Below are 25,026 nucleotides of genomic sequence, written 5' to 3' on the forward strand. Positions count from 1 at the left end.
GGGTAGCCCAGATTCAGCCCAGGGAGACCCAAGGAGGTAGGAGGCAGTTCCTGTCTGGGAACCTGTGGGGTGGGAGGGTCGTGGGGAGGAGGATCTGCTAGGTGCGTGTTTGTTGGTGCCCCAGGGTGGGAAGAAGCCACAGTCGCAGGTGCTCCTCCCTGATGGTGTGCCCTCCAAGGCCCCGCCCCCACAAAAGGGGTGCTGATAATCACGGGGTGCCCTCCCCCCACGGGACTCCTGCAAGGAGCGTGGGCCTCTGACTCCCCTCTGCCTCTGTGAGCGTGCAAACGAATGGGGTACTGGGGCAGTGGGTGGACGGAAAAAGAGCTGAGTTCTAATCCCAGGTCCACTCCAGCTCCTTGGGCGTCCCTCAGCAAAATTCTTCCCTGCCTGGGCCTCAGTGTATCCATCCCTAAGATGAAAGGGTAAGATTGGAATTTGGTGGTCACTAGCTGGCTGTAAAGCTCCTTCCTGCTCTTTGAATGCTTTCCTGGTTTCTCATATGAAAAATATGAAGTGGATTATTTCCCTGGGTATGCTTTGAAAAATGGAAAATACTTTCAAGATGTACCATAGCATCATGTATAACTGAATTGATAAAAATCTCATGTCCTCCAAACTGCTCACGCAAATACCAGAAAATTCCACATAAGGTAAAAAGCATATAGGATTTAGTATGTATTGACATACACTGCACATTAATATGCAGGTATAAGTGTATAAAATACGTGATAATGCTATAACCCAAATGATTTTTTTTAAAGAAACATATAGTAGAGTGGAAACGCATTTGTATTTATAGTCTGATGAGTTAAATCCTCACAGAATGTAGCTCCCAAAGGAAAGAGTTGTATAAGACTACATCAGCAGGCACTATGGCTAGAACATATGTACCCCTAGTATTCATTCATTACTCAGATATTATTGAGCAACTACTATGTGCCAGGAAACAGACTGGGGATTTAGTGAGGAACATTCTATCCGGAGACCATAAGCAAAAAAGTACATGTAAAATATGGTGTTGGGTAGTGAAAAGTGCATTGAGAAACATAAGGCAGAGTCGGGTAGAGAGTGGCGGTGGTGCTCCTTGAGAGAGACTGGTTAAGGAAGACAGTCTGAGGAGACAGTTTGAGGAGAGACCCAGATGAATTTGTGACAGGGCAAAAGATGATCCCCAGCATAGGGAAGGGAGGAATCCGCATGCTGCAAGGAGGTATTGGAGAAGCTGAAAAGGTCCCGTGGCTTTAGATGGGGGGATATGACAGCTGCCTTTGAAGATTTGAAGAACAGTCATATAGAACAGTGGCTTTCAAACTTTTGGACAGTGACCTATGGTAAGAAATGCATTTTATACTGTGGTCCAGCAGATACATACATGACAAACAAAAACTTCACGAAAGACTGCAGGCTGTGACTTGCATTTTGAAAATCACTAATGCGGAAGAGGAGTGAGTTTTATTCCAGGCTGGTTCCCAGCGGTGGTCTTAGGGTGAGTGAAGGGGGGAAAAAAAAGAATCAGCTTTGATATAAGCAGGAAATTTCTAGTAACTGGAACTACCCAACGGTGAACTGCCTTGGTAATTTTCAAAGTGAAAAGTTCTGGGGAAGCCCAGCATTCTGTGAAAATTCGATAGCCTCAAATATTTGCTTTATATTTTGAAAACTGTATGCAATATCCTGGTTTTAAAAAAACAACCATATCCACTCAGGGCTGCCAAATGTCAAAATTCAGCATGTTAACATTCAGCAGATGCTGCCTTAGTGGGTATGATAGTGGTTAAGAGTGAGCGGAAGTCAGACTTCTAGGTTCAAAGCCTGATTCCATCTCTTAATTCTGGTGTGACCTTGAGCAAGTCACCTAACTCCTCTCTCTAAACTTCAGTTTTCTTATCTACCAAATGAGGCTAATACCTCACTGGATTATTGTAAGGACAGCATGCAGAATTCTATACAAGGTGTTGAAGACTGTAAGCATTCAATAAATGATAACTATTATTTTAAGCTGTTACTACATTATTCCTGTGGATGTGTTAAAATCTAATATTCATAAAAGCCTCCTGTGGACCAGACAAGATCATCTACTTCATCATATGGACCATCATATTTAATCCATAAGCACCTTGAGAAGAAAGTCCTGTCATCATTCTTAGTTGATGGAGGGGGCAGTGGGGTCAAAAGATGAAGGGACTCAGAACTAGGAAGTGGCAGAGCATAACCTTGAACCCAGGGATACTTCTGATTACTGTACGGGTACTCACCTGGGAGTTGCCTGGGCATATGCCATTGATAAAGAAGGTGGTATATCTTCATTACTCTTTTCTGAGATTCTAGGTCCATGACATTCTGTCATGAACAGTGACACAAGGAACTGCAGCGCTAGGGCACATCTGGGCGGCGCTCCGTTCACACCTGGTCTGCACCTGGTCTCATCTGGCTTCACAGGTATGCATACCAACGCCAGAAAGCATTATCAGTAGTTGCCTTTAAGGGTTAGGATCATGGATTGTTTTAGAAAGTCTTTTTAATTTCCTATATTTTCCAAAAATTTGATAAGGTGCACATATCACCATTGTAATAGGAAGCTTAATTTTTTTTCTAATCACTTGTAATTCTAGCACGTGAGTACATTTTAATTTTTTATCATTTGTTTATTTTTTTAATTAACCTTTGTTTGAGTGTAGTGGATAAGCAATGTTACATTTGTTTCAGTCATACAACACAGCGATTTGCCAAGTTTGAACATTATGCTGTGCTCACCTCATTAGTGCATTTATAAAATAAGAGCTTTAAACAGACACATGAAAAAATGTTCATCATCGTTAGCCAACAGGGAGATTCAAATCAAAACCACATCTAGATACCACCTTACACCAGTTAGAATGGCCAAAATTAACAAGACAGTAAACAACGTGTGTTGGAGAGGATGTGGAGAAAGGAGAACCCTTTTACACTGATGGTGGGAATGCAAGTTGGTGCAGCCACCTTGGAAAACAGTGTGGGATTCCTTAAGAAATTAAAAATAGAGCTACCCTAGGACCCTGCAATTGTACTACTCGGTATTCACCCCAAAGATTAAAAAAATGAAAAGAAGGGCCTTCTGTACCCCAATGTTCATAGCAGCAATGGCCACAGTTGCCAAACTGTGGAAAGAGACAAGATGCCCTTCAACAGACGATTGGATGAAGAAGATATGGTCCATATATACAATGGAATATTATGCCTCCATCAGAAAGGATGAATACCCAACTTTTGTATCAACATGGATGGGACTGGAGGAGATTATGCTGAGTGAAATAAGTCAAGCAGAGAAAGTCAATTATATGGTTTTACTTACTTATGGAGCATAAGGAATAACAGGAGGACATTAGGAGAAGGAAAGGAAAAGTGAATGGGGGAAATTGGAGGGGGAGATGAACCATTAGAGGCTGTGGACTCTTAGAAACAAACTGAGGGTTTGGAGGGGAGAGGAGTGGAGGGTTGGGAGAACTGATGGTGGGTATTAAGGAGGGCACGTATTGTATGGAACACTGGGTGTGGTGCATAAACAATGAATCTTGGATGACTGAAAAAATAAACTAAAAATTAAAAAAACAAATAAGATAGCTTTATTGTAGCTAGGAAAGTAGATGGTAGAAGTACTGAGTACCTAGTAGAAGTACTAAGACAAAGACATAGCACTGTAGCGTGGTAAGTGAATGGTAGCTGCTTTTATATATCCTAAAAGACATTTTTATACTGGAGTGGTCATGTTGCTGTGAGCATTATTGATTTCTGTTGCTCTGAATCTCTTAGTTTCTTGGAGTGTGTTGCCAATAACTCTCATGAATATTAAAATTTCAGTATAGAGTGTTAAGCAGAGAAGATGGGGAGCATTGCAGCTGTGAGAAAGTCAAGTGAGGAACAAACACTGACAGTGGAAAGGATTTGTAGAGCACGCCATCATTCTTTCTGTCCTTTCCTTCCTTAGTAAATGGTGTGGATTCTTGAGGAGAAAAAGATGGGCAAAATAGAACTCGTCTGTCCATGAAAGAGGAACAGCTATGGAAACTGAATCCTGCTCCTGCTGTTAACAACTAAAACCCAGACTCCCATGAAGCAACTGATTTTAGGCATAAGACAACTTGATTTGGCAATTCCTGAGAGGAAAACCAAGGCGAGCCTTGCAGTTACCCGAGCTTCCTGCTGCGGGCGGTGTCCAGGCCACGGTTTAGGGAGGGGGTACCCAAGCAAAGCCCAGCCCAGCTTTCTGGGCTAGAGACATAGAAATCCGAGTTCAGGGAGCCCAGAGTTTGGAATCAATAGAGGAGAACGCCCAGAGGAGGCACCTGCACAGAACAGTATATACTGTTTGATTACACGTATATGACATTCTAGAAAAGGCAATTGTTGGGACAGAAAGCAAAGCAATGGTTGCTACATCCCAGGGTTGGGAGGGTACTGAAGGCAAAGAAACCTAGGAAACTCTTTGGGATGATGGGGTTATTTGTGTCTTAATTGTGATGGCATTTGACACAATTGTACACATTTGCCAAAAATTAAAACTAAGGAATTATATTGTATGTCGGTCAATTATCTTGGTAAGAATACATTTATAAAATCCAAGCCTTCAGTAGCTCTGTAAGCAACACCAACAATGAACACTTACATAATTCTCGTTACAGGCAGTGTGATGTGCTTGTGAGTTAAGGTCGTAGAACTAGGTAAATCTCAGCCCCTACACGCAAGATTGCTCAGTCTGTTCTGCAGATAGAACAGAACCCAATCTACGTAGTTAATGTGAAATGATCCCTACAAATGCTGTGTTTTGCTGTTCCAGGTACTTAGAAGAACATGTAGTAGAGTTTTTCATCAAACAAATGGAACATATCACAGAACTTTGCTAAGATGGACAACTCAGCACGCAAAGACCAACACCCTGACAAAAAATATTCCAGCCATGCCAGCAAATTACAGAAAGGTCTTGTGAATTTATTAACAGATATCTTTGAGGGGAAGAGAGAACTTTTTTTTTTAAAGATTTTATTTATTTGTTTGAGAGGGAGGGAGAGCGAGAGTATGAGGGGGGCAGGTGCAAAGGAAGAGGGAGAAACAGACTCCCCACTGAGCAGGAAACAGGACTTGGGGCTCTGTCCCAGGACCCTGAGATCGTGACCCAAGCCAAAGGCAGACGCTTTAACTGACTGAGCCACCCATGCACCCTGAGAATTCTTGACCTATGTTCTTTTTGGCACATAAGAACACATATGTTGAATTCTGGGTCATACCAACAAGGCCACCCTTAAGACATATCACATAAATTGCTTTTGGTGGCTCCTCACTGCTTCTAGAGTGAGGACTGGGAAGAAAGTGTGAAAAGAGAATGAGGAGAGAAGGGGGAGGAAGTCTATTCACCACACTTGTTCTTTCTACGTTTCTGGTAAGAATCTCCATCTTCACACTTAGAGGTGTAAAGAGATCTACTCTCTCAATTCCTAAAATTAATGCAAGCCCCCCACACTGTGGGTTGGTGACAAGTTTAACTCCAGCCATTAGGGGCACAAATCCCATGTTCTGCTTGTTTCAAGTTTTGGATCTTTCTCAGTAGAAAGAGGTGATGGGATGCCTGGGTGGGGGATGGGAGGAAGCCCTCAGGTCTTTGTTTATCCATCCACACAGGTGAGAGTTCCACTGTCCCAGCCCACAGGCTCCCTTTGGTTTTGTTGGTATGTTTCTGGACCACACCTGGTTAGGAATCATTTCTGGGGCTGGAAACCTCATTCCAAGATCCTTATTCCACTGGTTTTTCTTTCTTTTGGGGTCTTTCCTCCTCCCTGGTACGCTTCTAGATTTCCTACTGCTCTCCAACTCAGAGCCAGACCTTACTTTTTCCCCTCCTTTGACTTTGTGCTATCTCTTCTTCTTTACTACTTTTAAAAATTGAAGCATGATATATATTCAGAAAAAGTACACAAATCATAATTATACAGCTTAATAAATATTCATAATGAAAATACAACCAATAGAATCATTCTCTCAGACCAAGAAAATAGAATCGTAGCAGTATCCCAAAGACCCTGTCTTGTTGCTTCCCCTTCTCTGTGAAAGTAAACACTAGAGCTATCCTGACTTCTAATACAGTAATTACTTTAACCTGTTACTGAACTTTAAGATTTATTTATTTATTTATTTGACAGAGATCATAAGGAGGCAGAGAGACAGGCAGAGGAAGGGAAGCAGGCTCCCTGCTGAGCAGAGCTGAGCAGAGAGCCCGATTCGGGGCTCGATCCCAGGACCCTGGGATCATGACCTGAGCTGAAGGCAGAGGCTTTAACCCACTGAGCCACCCAGGCGCCCCTGTTATTGAACTTTAAAAAAAAGAGATTTATTTATTTTAGAGAGACAGAGGCAGAACATGCGCATCTGTGCCGTGGGAACAGGGGAGAGAGAATCCCAAGTAGACTCCCCTCTGAACACAGAGCCCATGGTGGGGTGGGCTTGATCTCATGACCCTGAGATCCCAATATGAGTGCAAAGCAAGAGTCAGATGCTTAACTCACTGAGCTACCCAGGTGCCCCGCCACTGTTTTTAAATTTCAGATAAATTGGAATCATACAATATGAACTTTTTTCTCTAGCCTTTTTCCACTCATGTTTGAGAGGTTGAACTTCATGTTTCATGTATCAGTTAATGGTTCGTTTTCGTGGCTATAAAGTTTTATTCTGTTTGAATACACTGCCAATTATTTATCCATTCTATTATTGAGGACATTTGGGTTGTTTCCAGTTTGGGGCTGCTATGAATAGATGCTTTTCTAACTAATCTCGTACATGTTTTGGGGACATACATGGAATGTATGTACGTCATCTATGCCTCAGAGTAGAATCGCTGGATCCTACGATGTGTTTATGATCAGCTTGGTGGATACCGCCATTTTTCCTAAGTGGTTTTGCCAATTTTACTTCTTTACAAGCAACGTATGAGAATTCCAATTGCTCCACATCACCACCAACATCTTTTGCACGTAATGGTTTTAATTTGCATTGCTCTTTGATCAATGAGATCGAGCAATTTTTCATATGCTGGTTGACTTTTAGAATATTCTCTTTGGAGGAATGATTGTTCAAGCTTTTTGTCCCTTTTTTATTGGATTTCTCTTATTTTTACGAGTTCTTTAAACCATTCTAGAAATGAGTCCATTTGTCAGCTACAGGGAGAGTAAATCCCTTCTTACAATCTGTGATTTTCCTTTCCACTCTTAATGGTATGCTAATTGACAGGTCTTAAGTTTAATACAGCCCAATTTATCAGTCCTTTCCTTTTTAGTTACTGTGTATGTCTGTCCTATTTGAGAAATCTTCACCTAGCACCAAATAATTTCTTCTAGAAACTGCATTATTTTACCTTTCATGTCTAGGCCTACAATTCGGTTGGAATCGTTTCTGTGTGTGGGACAAGGTGGATGCGCAATTTTGGTGTTTTCTATATCTATATCCAGGTGACCCAGCACCATTTATTGAAAGGCCATTCTTTTTCTACTATTCTGAAGAACTGCCTTTGTCATAAATCAAGTATCTATGTATATGCAGGGTTACTTCTGGATTCTTTATTCAGCTCAAATACTATACTTTTTCTTTTCCAAATACTAAACTGTCTTAATTACTGTAACTTTATAAAAAGTCTTGAATCTAGTAGTATAAGCATTTCAGCTTTGTACCTTATCTTGGTGATTCTTGGCCCCATTGCATTTCCATATAAATTTTAGAATCAACTCATCCATGTCCTAAAAATAAAAATCCTTTCTGTTATTTTGGCTTGGATTGCATTGATTCTAGCAATCAATTTAGGGATAATTCACATCTCTACAATATTGGGTTCTCCCTTCCATGTGCATTTATTTTATTCAAGTCTTCTTAAAATTTTCTCAAAAATGTTTCACAGATCTCTCTGTAGAGATCACATATGTCTTCTTTATGTCTGTCTAGGCATTTGATTTTTATGTTGTTATAAATGGTGATATTTTAATTTCCTTCTCTAATTGTATCCTGATAGAGAAATAAAACAAATGGACTTCTGTATATTGACCTTGATTCTAGTGACCTTACTAAATTCAGTGATTACCCCTCATAGGTTGTCTATAGATTCTCCTCAAATTTTCCCATGTATGATCTTGTCACCTGTGGATAATGACAGCTTTATTTATTCCTTTCTGATCCATACATTTTTATTTATTGCTCTTGATTTCTGTGCTTGCTAGAGCCGGGACAGTATTGAAAAGAAGAGTAACAACAGTCTCATGGTTTGTCTCTCAGGAAAAAGCTTTTAATATTTCACTATTCAGTATCGTGTTTACTATAGGCTTTTGTCATTGATAGCTTTTATCAGATGGAGGAAATTGGCTTCTATTCCTAGTTGGTTAGGGTTGTTTTTTTTTTTTTTAAAGATTTTATTTATTTATTTGACAGACAGAGATCACAAGTAGGCAGAGAGGCAGGCAGAGAGAGGGGGAAGCAGGCTCCCTGCTGAGCAGAGAGCTCGATGCGGGGCTCGATCCCAGGACCCTGGGATCATGACCTGAGCTGAAGGCAGAGGCTTAACCCTCTGAGCCACCCAGGTGCCCCAGGTTTTTTGTTGTTTTTTTTTTAATAGCAAAAGGACATTAGATTTTATGAAATGCTTTCTGTATCTACTCAACAGATACTTCATCAAAAAAGATATGCAGATTGAAAATAGCAAATGAAGAGATGTTCAGCATCCTTAGCCATTAGGAAAATACACATGGGAACCACAGTGAGATAGTACGACACAGCCCATGGGGTGGCTGAAATGAAAAAGACTGCCCGTGTTGACGAGGATGTGGAAGAACAGTAACTCTCGTGTACTAATAGTGGAGACGTACAAAGGCACAACTTTGGGAAAGAGTTTTGCAATTTCTTTAAAAGTTAAACATTTGAGGGCACCTGGGTGGCTCAATTGGTTAAGCGTCTGCCTTCGGCTCAGGTCATGATCCTGAGGTCCCCCATGGTCCTACTCAGGGAAGAGCCTGCTTCTCCCTCTGCTGCTCCCCTACTTGTGCTCTCTCTCAAATAAATAAATAAAATCTTTAAAAAAAATTAAACATTTGATCCAGCCATCCCACTCCTGAGTATTTACCCAAGAAAAATGAAAACATGTGTCTACTCGGAAGAGTCGTATTGGAATGTAGATAACAGCTTTTATTTGTCACACCCTCACACTGGCAACAAATGTCCATCGGCAATGGATTAATATTTCTATATGAGGAAATATCACTCAGCAATAAAATCAATGAAGCGTTAGTACTTCAACAACATGAATGAATGTCAGAATAATTATGCTGAATGAAAGAAGCCAGACAAAAACCATGTACTTTTTTAGTACCTGCTACATGATTCCATTCTGCATCTGCTGAGATGACCATATGTTTTTTCTTTTTTAGTTGGTCTATATGGTGAATGACATTGACTTTCAATCATTAACTTATAACCTGTCTTTGCATTGCAGAGATAAACTCCACTTGGCCATGATATATGATTTTTTTTATATATTGTTGGACTTAGTTTACCAAAATTTTCCTAAGAATTTCTGCATGTGTGTTTCTGAGGGAAATTGATCATAGTTGTTCCTCTTACACCCACCATGAATGACTCTGTCTCATTTTGGTGTCAGGGTGATGCTGACCTCCTGAAATGGATGTGGAGATGTCTTATCCTCTTCAGGCTTTTTTTTTTTTTTTTAAGATTTTATTTATTTATTTGACAGAGAGATCACAAGCAGGCAGAGAGGCAGGCGGAAGAGAGAGGGGGAAGCAGGCTCCCTGCTGAGCAGAGGGCCCAATGCGGGGCTCCATCCCAGGACCCTGGGATCATGACCTGAGCCGAAGGCAGAGGCTTTAACCCACTGAGCCACCCAGGTGCCTATTATCCTCTTCAGTCTTATGGGGTAGATTATAAAAAATTGATAGGTAGACTGTGCTATAAATGGCAATTAGGTCAAGTTAGGTAATAGTATTGTTCAAGTCATAGATTTTTTTTTTAATTTTATTTTTAAGTAATCTCTACACTCAACTTGGGGCTCAAACTCATAGCCTTAGGGTCAAGAGTCACACACTCTACCAACTGAACTAGCCAGGTGCCCCCAAGTCTTTGCATCTTTACTAATCTTCTACCTACTTATTTAAATTATTGAGGGAGGAACTTTTAAATCTGACCATAATTGTGGAATATTCTATTTTTTCTTGTAGTACCATCGGTTTTTGTTTCATGTATTTTATATTTCTTGTTATTGGGTGTATCAGCATTTAGGCTTGTTTTTATTCTCTTGAAGAATTGACCCTGTATGATTATGAAATGATCCTCTTTATTGCAGGTAATATTTTTTACTTTGAAATCTGCTTTGTCTGACATTATCTCTAGCTTTCTCCTGGTTAGTGTTAACATAGTGTATCTTTTCCCATTCTTTTATTTTTGACCTATTTCTGGGATTATATTTAAAGTATATATTTATATATAATATATATATACAATTTTTAAAAAAAATTTTATTTATTTTAGAGAGACAGCATGAGAAAGGAGAGGAGCAGAGGGAGAGGGAAAAGCAGAGGGCACAGCCTGGTGCAGGGCTCGATCCCAGACCCGGAGTTCATGACCTGAGCCGAAATCAAGAGTCAGACCCTTAACCAACAGACTCACCCAGGCGTCCCTAAAGTATATTTCTTGTAGACAGCATATAGTTAGGTCTTTCTTTCTTATCCCTTTTGACCATCTCTGTCTTTTGATTGGGATGTTTACACTATAGAAATTTGAAATTTAATATTAATATTGGTGTGTAGGTTTAAGTTTACCACTTGCAATTTGCTTGTGATTTGTCCCATCTGTTCCATTTTTACTTTTTTGTCATCTTTTGCATTGAGTAGGGTTTTTTTTGTTTCTATTTTCTATTTTTTGTTTTTATTTCTATTTTATCCCTTTTGTTGGCTCCTGGCTGGCTTCATCGGTGGAGCGTGCAACTCTTAATCTTGGGATTGTGAGTTTGAGCCCCATGTTGGGTGTAGAGAGTCCTCTAAAAGAGTAAAATCTTTAAAAAAAAAAAATAATATCCTTTTGCAGTATTTTCTTAGTGACCGCTTTAGGCCTGGCAAACTTTGGCCTTTGGCTGATTCTCACCTGCTGCCTGTTTTTATAAATTAAATTTTTTTTTTTTAAAGATTTTATTTATTTATTTGTCAGAGAGAGAGAGAGAGAGCGAGCAAGCACAGGCAGACAGAATGGCAGGCAGAGGCAGAGGGAGAAGCAGGCTCCCCACAGAACAAGGAGCCCGATGTGGGACTCGATCCCAGGACACTGGGATCATGACCTGAGCTGAAGGCAGCTGCTTAACCAACTGAGCCACCCAGGCGTCCCATAAATTAAATTTTTTAAAAGATTTTATTTATTTATTTGACACAGGGAGAGAGATCACAAGTAGGTAGAGAGGCAGGCAGAGAGAGAGGGGAAAGCAGGCTCCCCGCCAAGCAGAGAGCCCGATGTGGGTCTCGATCCCAGGACCCTGAGATCATGACCTGAGCCGAAGGCAGAGGCTTTAACCCACTGAGCCACACAGGCGTCCCTAAATTTTGGTTTTGATTGACTATTTATCTTCTGGTTATGAATTGCATTTTTTCTTCTTTGTATACCTATTAATTCTTAACTGAACACCATATATTTTCCATTTTATTTGTTGGGTGCTTTTGTAGTCCTGCAAATTCTTGTGGTTTGTTCTGCAGTTAAGTTCCTCGGAACCAGTTGGATTCTTTCAAGTCTTGCTGTTAAGTGTTAATCAGCTGACAACTGGCCAGCATTTGGTCTAGGGGTGATTTTGCTCTATATGTGAGGCAAAGCTCTTTGCATACTCTCTCTTCTAGGAATTATAAAGCTTTCCACTCCGATGCGTGGGAATAGGAGCTATTCCTGTGCCTGTGTTCAGGTGTTATTGTTCACTTAATTCTTCTGGTTGATTTTTTCCGCAGCCTTGGGTGGTGTTGTCATATGTGTATCCTGATCAATACTCAGGAAACCACCTGAGGGGAACCCCGAGCAGGTCCCCCTCTTTCTCTGCGTGGCTCTCTTTTCTGGTTCTCTGTGAACTCTAGAAGCCTGGTCTTTCTGGGCTTCCTGATTCATTTCCTCAACTCAAAGAGGATGGCCTGGATTCCTCCTTCCTGGGCTGTGGCCTGGAAACTTCACCAGGCTGTAAGCTGGGGGTCATTTTACTGCTCACCCATTTGCTTCCCACTTCTAGGGGATCCCCATCCTATGCTGCTGCATGTCCAGTGCCCGGAAAACCATCGTTTCATATATTTTGTCCGTGTTTAACTTCTGCTTCCGCAGCTAGGAGGGCAAATCCAGTCCCATTTTGGTTGGAAATGGGAATTCAATTATCCAGAGTGATTTTTTAAAAAATCTTATTTTTCTGGTTGTCGTCCTCCAGAAGCTTGCTTACGTGCAGCTGGTTCTACCAAAGCCAGAAGCCCAAGTGTTTGATCTTCTTTTGAGTCAGGAAACTTTTTTCCTTCCCCCAGGGAAATGGCCTTCCATTTACCTTTAAAAAAAAAACAAGAAGCCCCCTTTCTTTGCTGTTTCCTCTGCTGTCGCTTTCAGTTGCTCCATAGACTTTTAGAAACAAAAGCTAGGAAGCCTTGCCTGGGCTGCTTTCTGATTTGTTCTCTCTAGTTCCCTTAAAGAAAAAATACCTAGCCATCCATCTCCTAAATGGGGTTGGGGTGGGGGGTAGGGAGAGAAGGGAGGAAAGGAATAAATATAGTGTATATTTATCTCTCAGATGTTTTCTAGCCAAACATTTATTCTGCTTCTTTTACTTCATCCTCAACCTGAGCAAATTAGGTCAGATTGCCACCTCCCCATTATTTCATGCCTTGGTCTGTTGGGTCCTTACCCTGGGCCAGACTTAGGAAGAAGAAACCCAGCTTGGAGCTTAAGGGCCCGGGCTTATGAGACCAACTGTGTTCAAACACTGGCTGTTTCCCTGAAGGGCTGTGTGATTTGGGTGAGTGAGTAGGCCTCAGTTTCCTCGTCTCTGATAAATTACCAAGAGGGAAAGAAAGTAAAGGGAATATTTTTTTTAAAGATTTATTTATTTGACAGAGAAATCACAAGTAGGCAGAAGTAGGCAGAGAGAGAGGGAGAAGCAGGCTCCTCGCTGAGCAGAGAGCCTGGATGTGGGGCTTGATCCCAGGACCCTGAGATCATGACCTGAGCTGAAGGCAGAGGCTTAACCCACTGAGCCACCCAGGTGCCCCATAAAGGGAATATATTTTTTTTAATTAGTTTCATGTTTATCTCCTGTCAAAAGGCAAGTTTCTCTTCTATTCCACTTAAAATAAAAATTAGGGGGCACCTGGCTGGCTCAGTGGGTGGAGCGTGAGACTCTCGATCTTGGGGTTGTGAATTCAAGCCCCAGGTTGTGTGTGGCGATTACTTAAAAACATAATCTTGGAAAAACAACAAAAGGAAAACAAAACAAAACTTCAAAGTGCTCTTTGTTTTCTACATTTGTCAATTCTCCGTGCTAAATTTTATTTTGTTTTTGTTGTTTAGGTTTTACTGCTGCATATCCAACACAATCCTCCATTCCTTTTAAAAGCCGGACTTCAACAATTCCAGAATCAGAAAAAAAGGGATTCAATAGTCAAGCCAAGAGATTTTATTATAAAAAGGTAATGACATACTTTTAAGTCTGGGTTTGAGCCAGAGTCACCAGTCGGGCTGGCGCAGTTGCCCCTAGGACCAGTAGAGGGCGGTGTCACCCAAGGAGCCACAGCCTCCTCTCCAGTTGTAGGCTCCGACTGAATTAAAAGAATGAGTTGGGAAGGTATTAGATTCAGGGAGAACAACAGCATCTGGATTTATGGTGCCACATCGAACCCCCCCCCAAATTTTTTTTAAGAAGAACTGTATTTTAAAATTTATTATAAAAATATAAAATTCAAAAATGGTGGTATGTGAAGTAAAAAGGAAAATCCTTTTCTCTCCCCTTTCCCCCAGCTTCACTCCCTCTTACAGGAGAGGAAATAACAAAGTTTTCCTTAAATAACATGCTAATAAATTTAAATTGCCTTTGTGATGAAGGCTCCCCTCTTTAACGGAGTATTATTACGGTTCCTGTTCTCATCCTTTCCCCCACATATTTCTATGCCCTTTTCCTCTTTGATCTGAAAAATTCTGCTGGGATCCTGGTCCTCAGGCAGCTTGGGATTTCACTGGCTAAAGGCCCAAGGGTCTAACCTTCTCCTCCTTCACCACTGGGGGAGCTGAAGTCCCTCACAGACATCCTTAGAATTTTTAAATTCCTTCGTTCATTTAACCAAGATATTTAAAATAACCTTCTTTTGAAGGAGTCATCCTCTTCAGCTACCTTTTCCTGCATTCTGAAAATGTTTTTGATCTTATTATAACCTTGCCAAGATGGTGGAGAGGGAAGGAGGAGATGTAGCTTTTTAAGGCAAGTGAGTCAGGAAGGACTTGCGGGGGCGAGGGTTGCTCAGCAAGCCCCTTCGCCCATAGGCCTGTTCCTGCTTTGTTTTTTGTTTTTAAGATTTTATTTATTTATTTGACAGACAGAGATCATAAGTAGGCAGAGAGGCAGGCAGAGAAAGAGGAGGAAGCAGGCTCCCCGCTGAGCAGAGAACCCGATGTGGGGCTCCATCCACGATCCCAGGACCCTGAGATCATGACCTGAGGCTTTAACCTACTGAGCCACCCAGGCGCCCCCCTGTTCCTGCTTTGTAAACAAGAATGCTAAAGGACGGAATGTTTTTAAGTTCCTTAAGTTTTAACATTTTAGGATTCTAAGAAAGCAAATAGTAAAGAATATAATGCGTGTGTATACACACGTGCATACACACACATACACACACACACACACACACACACACACACACACACATTTTTAATTACTTGAAAGTCTTCCCCAAAGATGATAAATAAGGTATTTGCTCAGGAGTTTTCTCTCTTCTCCCTCTAGTTTCGCGTGTTTTGCGTGTCCCTCTGTCCCTCTGTCTGTCTCTTCTGTGTGGTATCTCATTTGTCAGGCCAGTGATAACCTATTGTCCGTCTCTAGAACACTTGCAATTCCAATAAAAATAATAGCAGCCACCACTGACTGATGCCTACTATGTGTGCAGTCATTTTTAGACTATATCTCTAATCCTCAGAACAATGTTGAAAGGAAGGGTTTATTATCTTAATTTAACAGGAGAGGAAATTGAGGCTTAGGAAAGTTAAATGACCCACCCAAGGTCATATAGCTCAGGGCTTGGCCCATGAGAGGCCCTACATAAATATTTGCTGAATCAACGTGGAAAGAATTAGACATCAGACCCAGGTCTAGCTCACTCCAAAGCCTCATGTTCTTTCCACACACCACCACACCCCCTTTTGTGGCCTGCGAAGCCACGCTTTTGATTTATGAAAGTCAGCAGTATGTTTCTGAATAAACCTTAGCAAAACACCCCAAACTCAAGAGAGGGAAAGATGTCAAGCAAGGAGCGTCACCGCCATTCTACATGATCTAGTTCTGAAGACTCAAATCCAGAAACCAAATGGGCTGGCGTTTCGAGTGAGCATTTCAGCAACTATTGCCCTTCAGAAAAGTTTCTGTTGAAGGAACCAAGATGGCAGCCAGCCAAAGCTACAGGCAGCGTTAAATAGAGAAAAGAAATTGCTCAGAAGTTCAATTCGCACTTTCCAAATGGGGCCATGTTGGTTTGTCAATGTGGAAACTCTAAGTACTTGAAAGCCTTCTGTAAATAAGTATGTAAATAATTTTGTGGCAGAGCATGGGGATCCATAAGTCAGGGTCCCTGCCTTCTGTCCCATTAAAGAGCTGTGTGCCTTTAGACTGGTCACTTGGAGTTTCTGAGTTTCAGTTTCCTCATCTGAAATGTAAGGAAGATTTGGACTATATAATTTTTTAGGTTTTTGAAGCTGTAAAAAGGGGGAAAAAATGTTCTTGTCCCATGCTCATTATTCTCATTTTTCTTGAGGGACACGGACATTGAGAAGTTAAAGATGTTTAACATCACCCAATAATTTAGTGAGGCAATACAAATTAAAAACAGATTTTAAAACTCTGGTGTTTCACCACCCTTCTTAGAACATTAATCGTCCACACCCTGTGCCTGATCTCATAACTTGGTTGTATCCTCACATTAGTTCCGTGACCCATTTAACACATCTTTAACACAGAGAATCAGAGTCTTGTGAAATGTGCACTTACCTTATCAGTCCAACCTTGTGGGGAAACATGGCCCAGCTCACATACCCCATATAACTCCAAGCCCTGGCCACATGGAATCCTTCCCAGAGCTCGGCGTTGTGACTGGCAATTTGCGCTGCTAGAAATGAAGTCTGCTTTCCTGCACATTTTGCAATTATTTACGTAGGTGCTGGTGACTCCATGTACACGAAGAAACATGCCTCATGTGGGACAGAACGGAGCCCAGGGGCCCGATGGACATTTTCTTCCTCCACCTCCCTGTTTCCCATTTGCCTCTGGACAGTGGTCATGCTTTCCAGGCTATGTAACACTGATAATGTCTTCGCAGCCCATTAAGAGCAAGGATGTTACAATAGTTAGGCTCTCTGGGGCTTACTGTTCCATGATTCTAAACCTGACTTATCCCTTCCAGGCTCCGGTGAATGAATGCTGGTGGCATAGGGGCCTTGTAGTCTCTAGATGGGCACCATTTACAAATATATGTTGGTTTTATGTGAGCCTGACAGTAAATCCACCTTCCCAGATGGCAAGCAGGCTCGTGTTTAATTTGCGATGGAACAGTATAAAGTGAATACTGTTTCACTCACTAACTTGACAAGGCATCGGACCTGGGGTGTTTTACACATCAAGGAGATTTAAGTGAAAGGAAGTTCAGTTTGCCAGGACCACCATGTTCAAGGGGATAATTAGCCCAAGTGTGCACGCAGCTGCGTGTTTGAACCACAATGGGCTCTGCCTGACCTTTCTGCTCCAGAAGCCTGACTGCTCCCCGGGGGGTCACCAGCACGCCGTCCTAAGGAATCTGCACTCCCTGTTCCTGGAAATAACAAATACTTGGTGGGCACCGACGCACCGACGGCACACCAGGCGCCCCCTGAAGACCTTTGCATTTATTTTTATTTATTTATTTATTTATTTATTTATTTAGATTTTTAATTTATTTATTTGACAGACAGAAATCACAAGTAGGCAGAGAGGCAGGTAAAGAGAGAGGAGGAAGCAGGCTCCCTGCTGAGCAGAGAGTCTGATGTGGGGCTCGATCCCAGGACCCTGAGATCATGACCTGAGCCGAAGGCAGAGGCTTTAACCCACTGAGCCACCCAGGTGCCCCGAGACCTTTGTATTTATTAACCCAGACTCCCCATAATCACCCTGTGAGCAGAGTCTCATCATCCTCTCTGCTTTTGACATAGTGACCCAGAGACTTGAGTACAAGAGGCTTGGGTGTCTTGCATGGCCAGGCTCAGGCAGAGCAAGGACAGGCCCAGGAGACAGCTCCTGGTTCCCAGACACTGTTCCCTGTGATTCCTGGGGATGGAAGGAGGGATGCCCTCCTCTGTGCTCTGACAGCTGCTCCCATGCCCCTGTCTGCCTTCTGAGTGGTCTGATGGCAGTGGGTGTGCACGTCGAGTCCCTCCGTCCCATTCCAGAACATGTGAGCTGCTAACAGGCCGTGCTATTCCCTTGCCGCTTCGCCTGCGCTCTGGTCCGCAGTAGCCTTTCATACACGTCTGCTGAGTTGAGTTCTTGCTGATGTGCTGCTCAAGGGATTTCAAGGGGCTGCTAATAGGCGGACACTAGATTGGAGCCAGAGGAGGCTCTGAAAGAGAAGCAGGTGGCTCTCGGGAACCATACCCACAGTAACCAAGGCTTCAAAAATGCGGGGTGGACTGCTTTTGCCTGACTGTGTTTCCAGCTGTGCCCAAACAGCTGGGGCCCGTTTCATCTGTCCGGTGGCCTCGTCCCTCCGCCCTGGCTTCCCCACACTTACCTGAGTGGCTCAGAAACTATCTCAAGAGACCTCATCCCGTTTTCCGGCTTTCTCCCTTAGGGCTCCCAGGGACCCTTCACTGCTGACGCCCTCCCCCATTCTGAACAAAACAGTGAGGCTTTCTTGCGTGGAGTGTGCTTGCTGCCTCTCTCTCCCTTTTCAGCCATGATCAGAGGGGCGGGAACTTTGATACCAGACAGAAATAGATGTGGGGTGAGGCCGGGAGGGAGAGAAGGCAGGAAGGGCGAGGGGTGTCTTACAAGGGGCCCATCTCAGAGTGAGAGATGGTTTGGACCAGAAAGGCTTCAGTGACCTGGAATCCCTGGGCTCAGCAGAAGGGCCCTTTCTGTGACAGTGTCTCATAGTGAAAGCCACCGGTGGGCCAGGTAAGGACGCACTGCCGCTCGGAGCTGCTGCCACCTCCGGCCACCTCCAGCCCCCTTTCCTGGGTGGTGGATACCAGGGATGTGGTCTGAACACCACAGATCTTGACACCCACATGCATGGCCTTGCAGGTTCACAGATGAGGGGCCTCAGGTCCAGGGAGGACATGTGTCCTGGGGGCAGGTGCCTGCTCTCCCACCATGAAATCTGTGCTGTCCTCATCCCTTTGGCCGTGTCAACCTGAGTAAAAGCTTTCTGGCTTCCATGAAGTCAACAGGGTTGATGGACACATTGTCCTGAGACCCTAAGACTAGAGGCATCTGTAAAAGGAAATTATTCCCTCAAGAGCCCAAAATCTCTGTGTGGTTTCACCAGTGGATTAACCGCAGCCCCAGGCTCTGCTTCCACCTCAGACACATCCTCCTCCTGTCAGATACTTCAAAGCCCTTCCACAGACCCCTAGATTTCATTCATCTTGTGCCCCCCTGAGAAACGCCAGCTCACCAGCCCCCAAAAGAGACCAAAGCAAGGTGGAGTATCTCTGAAGGGTCAAAGGCAGCTCTAGTAGGGTCTTTAGCCAAGGATCCAACAGAGACTACATTTCCCAACCGAAGGAACAGTTTCACAAACCATTCATTTGAAAAATACTGATTGGACAGAATTTAGGAACTCAGCCCTAGAAAATTCAGGCTATGTAACAGGCTCCAAGCTGGGGGACTTCAAGCTTCCTGTAACCTAGTTTATATCTGGGTGGGGGAGGCGGAGGTACATGACCTTCTCCCTGTTGTTTCCTTCTCATTACCTGTCCAGCCTATCCCAGGATCAAGTCAACGGAGACCTTTGTCCCACCCTTGGCACCTGCAGGGGCTGCCGTTTGTCATTCTAATCCTTCAGAAGGGCTCTCAAAGTGCATTTCAATCAAATGTCCCCAGATGTGTGTTAGGTCAAGGGGTGGGGGCACATCCGACAGTCCTCCCCGGTCAGTCCCACTCTCAAGGTCTTTAACCCCCATGGGAAGGTTTGGCTCCACTGCTCCACTCCACTTCTTGGCAATGCCAAGAAGAGTGGCCACACACTGGCTCTCACCCCTTTGTGTATCAACTCATTTAATCCTCACGCTGTGGGGCAGGCCTGGGAGACAGCAGTACATCGGCCACTCCGCACCGGGCAGGCAGGTGGTCAAGCTCATTCTTTTCCTTTCTCCCTCCCCACACCCATTTATGCTTTGTTTGTTTATCTGGTTTTTGCCCACTGGGGTAGTCTTGGCTAAGAAACCGAAGGTGGCTAAGATTACCCCAATGGCAACCTGGATTCTTGTTTCAGAAATGCGCTCTGAGACGTCTAAACTCACTCAAAAACTGTTATCCCGGAAGTGAAACATCCTGGATATTTATGACCCTCCCAGCCGGCCACTCACCAGCCCTCCTAGCACTCAGGGGAGAAAGGCCTGAAGGCTCTGCCATTGGAGGTTTCCCTCTGAGGAGCCTAGAAACCTACCTGCCTGTCTTGAGAAGATAATGGTGTGCTGGTAAACCAGCTCTCCCCTCCGTGAAGGAAAGTTCTAATTTATAGCATTTGCCAATTTCTGGGGAGTAAATACTCCCACCCTGCTTTCAAGCTACCACGAGCAAGATCTCTGACATTCTAACCATCACCCTCTGGAGCTGCCATGGGCCAGCTCTAGCCTACCGCTGCCTAGACGACTCTTCTCAGAGATTCCTTAAGGGCCAAAAGGCAGCCCTCTCTCCCTCCAGGCTGTAAGGTGACAGCCCTCTTTGTATTTGGACCAGACTCAAACCAGTTTGCAACACAGCAGAATTAAAACGTGATCAAGGATTTCGGATAAATGACAACCAACTATTTTAGTATAAGTATGTCCCAAATACTGCATGGGATTTACTTACACTAAAATAGCTTTTGGGGGGTACCTGGGTGGCTCAGTGGGTTAAGCCTCTGCCTTCAGCTCAGGTCATGATCTCAGGATTCTGGGATCGAGTCCCGCATCGGGCTCTCTGCTCGGCAGGGAGCCTGCTTCCTCTCTCTCTCTCTGCCTGCCTCTCTGCCTCCTTGTGATCTCTCTGTGTCAAATAAATAAATAAATAAATAAATAAATGAAATATTAAAAATAAAATAAAATAGCTTTTGGTTATTTAGCTGAAATTCAGATTTAACTGGGCAAGGTGGGAGGGAGCAGCTTTGTGTGTCTTGAATTTTAGGAGGCAACTCCATCTCCTTAGACATGTCGTGTGGGTGCCCAGAAAATGTGTGTGAACTGATGGAGGTGTTGAGGGTGGCAGGAGGACCGAAAGCCAGAGGTGCACGTCTTCCTTGTTTGCTGCTTAAACCTGGAAGAGTCACAGTGACATGCCCTGCTTCAGCTCCTTGTTGATTTAGGGGCTCTCGAAACTAAGAAGCACCCAAAGGCTTTGAGTCTGACGTCTCTGATTTACAAATGAGGAAACTGAGGCCCCGTGATGTGACTTGCTTCAGGTCACTTAGCTAGTTGCAGCATTGAGACTAAAATTTCCTGACTCAAAAGTCTGGGGGTGGGGGCGCCTGGGTGGCTCAGTGGGTTAAGCTGCTGCCTTCGGCTCAGGTCATAATCCCAGGGTTCTGCATAGGGCTTCTTGCTCGGCGGGGAGCCTGCTTCTCTCTCTGCCTGTCTGCAGCTCTGCCTGCTTGTGCTCTCTCTCTGACAAATAAATAAATAAAATCTTAAAAAAAAAAAGTCTGTGGGATTTTTTTTTTCTTTTTATCCTACACATTCTCATTTGAAAGTCAGTTTGGTTTAGTGAGTAAGAGTGGATTCTATGTTTGATGGGGGTGGACAAAATAGATGAAGGGAGTCAGAAGGTAGAAAGTTCTAATTATCAAATAGATAAGTCAGGGGGATGTAATATACAGCGTGGTGACCCCAGTTAGCGAAACTGTATTGCATTTTGGGAGTTGCTAAGAAAGTAGATCTTTAAAGTTCTCATCAGAAGGCAAAAATTCTGCAACCGTATATGGCGACAGATGTTAACGTGACTTACTGTAGCGATCACTTTCCAGCATGTACAAATATTGAATCATGCCGTATACACAAAACTAATATAATATAATGTTATGTGTCAGTTATATGTCAATTAAAAAAACTAAAAAATATATGAAAGTATAATGTTATGTGTCAGTTATATGTCAATTAAAAAAAAAAAGGAGTAGACTTTGTACTAAGACCACCTAGGTTCAAATTCTGGCCCTGACAGTTACTAGTCATGTGACCTTGGGCCCTATCTCTTTTGGCTCTGTCTTCCCATCTTTAAAATGGGGGTTAAGGGGCACCTGGGTGGCTCAGAGGGTTAGGTGTCTGCCTTTGGCCCAGGTCATGATCTCAGGGTCCTGGGATGGAGTCCCACATCTGGTCCCACCCTTAGCAGAGAGTCTGCTTCTCCCTCTCCCGCTCACTTCCCCTGCTCGTGCTCTCTCTCTCTTGCTGTCAAATAAATAAAATCTTCAAAATAATTAATGAATGAATTAAAATGGGGATTAAATGAGTTGCTGCGTGTAAAGTACTCAGAACAGTGGCTGGCACACAGTGAGCGGCCACTCAATAAATAAATGCTAGCCCCATGAACAGCCCCCTAGAAAAATCTCTTCCTTTTTTCCCTGGAGCTCCTTGAATCTGCTCCCACGTGCCAGTGTCTTCTGAACTTGGCCTAGGGCGCCGGTGCACCAGGTTCTGCCTCCCGTCTCATGGTCTGCCCCATTCTCCCTGGTGGTCAGCCCCCGCTCTGTGCATCTGAGATCATCATCACCTACAAAGTGGGAATCAGTGCCCTGTACCCACCGGCTTCGAGCGATGCTCCAAGGGTTCACTGCAGTTAAAATTCAGTGCAGAGGAACCTGTTAATCTCACTGGTGGTTCTGTCTCATATATTAAACCATAATCAGATACTGCTCAGGCCAGACTGGAAAGTCCTGGAAGGCCCTGGTGGCACTTCAGGCTTTCTTTCTGCCCTGAGAAAGGTAGTAGGGACGGTGGAGGCAGGATGAGCCTTGGGGGAGGAGGTTGGAGAAACTGCAGAGATTTTGTGTTCTTCACGTCCTTAACACTTGTAGCAGTGGGATATTGGGCAAATTCATCTCCACTTGCCTCAGTGTCTCCACCTGTAAAATGGGGACAGTAACCCCTTCCTCTTGGAGGACTAAACGAAGCAACCTTTGAAAAGCTCGTACCATCAAGCTGGCACCCAGTAAACTCTCAGGACAGTGGAACATTCGTATCCTTTCATGCCACTTGCTTGGCCAACTTCTGTCAACATAATACTTCCCCTTGGTAACTAGCATGGGAAATGAGATGAAAGTTCAATTAACTGCAAAAGCAGAAACGAGCTTAGAAATCAAGCTTCTGCTTATTCGTCTCTATCATACCTGCATCATTTATAATTTGAGCTTCTGAATCTTTCTTTTTTTTTGCGAATTAGAAACGGTCTTGTTTGGGATGAAGGTTGTTTTTGTTTCATTTTGCTTTATAAACAGAAACACTCCCTGATTTTTCTTCTGAAAGGCTGAGGCGGAAGCTGAGTCAGGTGGGTGCGGTTAATGTGAAATCAGTCATCATTCCCTCACCTTGGGCTTGCCTTCCCCAATCAGCACACACTGACTTGCGTATCAGCCACACCGAGCATCCCATCTTGTGCTCATTTCTCTAACGGCATGAAAAAAACAACAGCATTCTTCTGGAACGCGGGAAGGCGTGGTGCAGCGAGTCAGATCCAGGCTGGGGGTCTCAGACCCAGGCTGGAATTCCAACCTCCAGCACTTGGTAACTGAGACAGTGAGCAGGCAGGCTAGGAAATGGTGGAGCCAGCTTTCCACCAAGTGGTAGTGATGCCTGTCCCGGAGGATGACAGTGAGGCCGAGCATTAATGGTTATGAAGCTTGGAGAAAAGCACAGTGGAAATGAATGTACCGCTATGACACCCCATTCTCTTCCTTTCAGGATAGCATCCCAGGTCCGGGGTTCTACAACGTCATTCACCAATCTCCAGTGTTCAACAGTGCCTCGTTGTCTAAGAAAGGGACGTGCACTTTTCCCTCTATGGTGAGAACCTCTTTCCCGAGTAAGGCCATTAGCAGATCAGCACTTTCCTTCGTCCATTGTGTAAACACGTATTGGACCGCTGGTCCCTTCTCTCCAAAGACCGTGGTTCTAATTAGGAGAGTAACTGTTGCCTCAGGTGTCACGCAGGTAAATTAGAGCCTGTGTCTTTAAGTGATTTCCCCCCTCACTGCTCCACATGGCCAGAGTGAGAGGAGAGGCTAGAGGGATATTCAGAACCTGATCATCCACATCAACTTTGTCATTGTGGGGTGGGCTAAGCAGATGTTTTCCTGAGATTTCTAGGCACCAGGGAAAAGATCTTACCCTAACAGGGTGTTTTACACCACTTGGTCTAATTGGGTTTTTCAAATTATTGGGAAATCTGCCGGGAGCAAAAAGGAAGCAGGCAACAGGCTGAAATGGAGTGATCTTCCTTCCCTTCTTTGTAAGATGTGGGTCTTTATCTTTGTGGATGGCTCTAAGAATCAAGGATCTATATGAAGTGCTGATGTCCCTGACCAGACCTGGGCAAGGATTTTTTTCTTTTGTTCTTAATTTGAGTATCTATAAATTGGCAAGAAGAAGATATATAGTGAGGGAAAAGGGTCAAACTGGGGTAAAATTAGCTGAGGTAGAAAAGTGAAAAAGAAAGCAAACCCAAACTAGCATCAACAAAACACATATGCCTTCTGTCCCTTTAAAAATTACAACAATCTCTTGCAAAGATGTATTATAATGCCTGACACTGGAACCGATTTCAAAACAAAACAAAGCACCACACAAAGGGTCCATTTAAGACACGCTGAAGGCAGTCACTTACTGGAATTTGACTTTGGCAGAGCTGACTTTAAAGTTAGCTCCCTATCAGCGGAGATGTGGAAGTCACCCATGGCTCCAGTGAACCATGCCTCTGCCTCCTTTTCTGCCCCAAACCCTGCAGATGAAGGGACCTGAAAGCAATCGGCAACAGAAGTGCCATCTCACGAAGTCTTGACTCAGGAGACAAGACTTCAGACCTGAGCCTGACTCAGCTGAGGATTCTCGATGTGGCCTCAAGCACGTCACCCTTCTGTGTCCCAGTTACCTCATAAAAGTGGAGACTCCCTGGAGGCGCTGTGCAAATTGCAATGAGCGAAATGCTCTTTGAAACTGTGAAGTATTGTAAACATGTTAAATATTATGAGTGTTACCACCTGAGTCACCAACAAGACCTCCTGCACCTCCCAGGTTTTCTCTCCGAGAAATTCTCTACCGTAGAGTGGCACAGCCCACTCCTGCTTGGTGCCAAAGAGGGGATCAAATGAGAGCACACGACCAATTCCCTGCTAGGCTTTGTGCACAATAACTTTCCAAACGACGAGGCTGAGCCCTCTGGAGGAGAAGAGGCCCAGGGGAGGGTCCGAGTTTTACAGAACCTAGTCGGGCCCATCAGGTCTTTAAAAAATTCAGACCAAACCCAAAAGAAAGCAGACATGGAGTTGTGCAGGCTTCCTGTCCCTGCTTTGATGGATGAGAATT

At 43.8% G+C, this 25,026-nt stretch overlaps 1 protein-coding gene across 1 annotated transcript in view; it reads left to right on the forward strand.

Annotated features, from left to right (window-relative positions):
* Positions 1 to 4,814: 4,814 nt before the first annotated feature.
* Positions 4,815 to 25,026, forward strand: part of LOC111154920 (sperm tail PG-rich repeat containing 1) — a 43,175-nt gene continuing 22,963 nt past the window's right edge. Inside the window, exons 1-3 of the mRNA XM_022514876.1 lie at positions 4,815 to 4,957; positions 13,591 to 13,709; positions 23,407 to 23,508. Of these exons, the coding sequence (XP_022370584.1) occupies positions 4,885 to 4,957; positions 13,591 to 13,709; positions 23,407 to 23,508 (294 nt within the window). The 5' untranslated portion in view covers positions 4,815 to 4,884. The remainder of the gene's footprint in view (positions 4,958 to 13,590; positions 13,710 to 23,406; positions 23,509 to 25,026) is intronic.

Source organism: Enhydra lutris, unplaced genomic scaffold, assembly GCF_002288905.1.
Source record: "Enhydra lutris kenyoni isolate GAN:26980312 unplaced genomic scaffold, ASM228890v2 scaffoldscaffold38, whole genome shotgun sequence".
Lineage (NCBI taxonomy): Eukaryota > Metazoa > Chordata > Mammalia > Carnivora > Mustelidae > Enhydra > Enhydra lutris.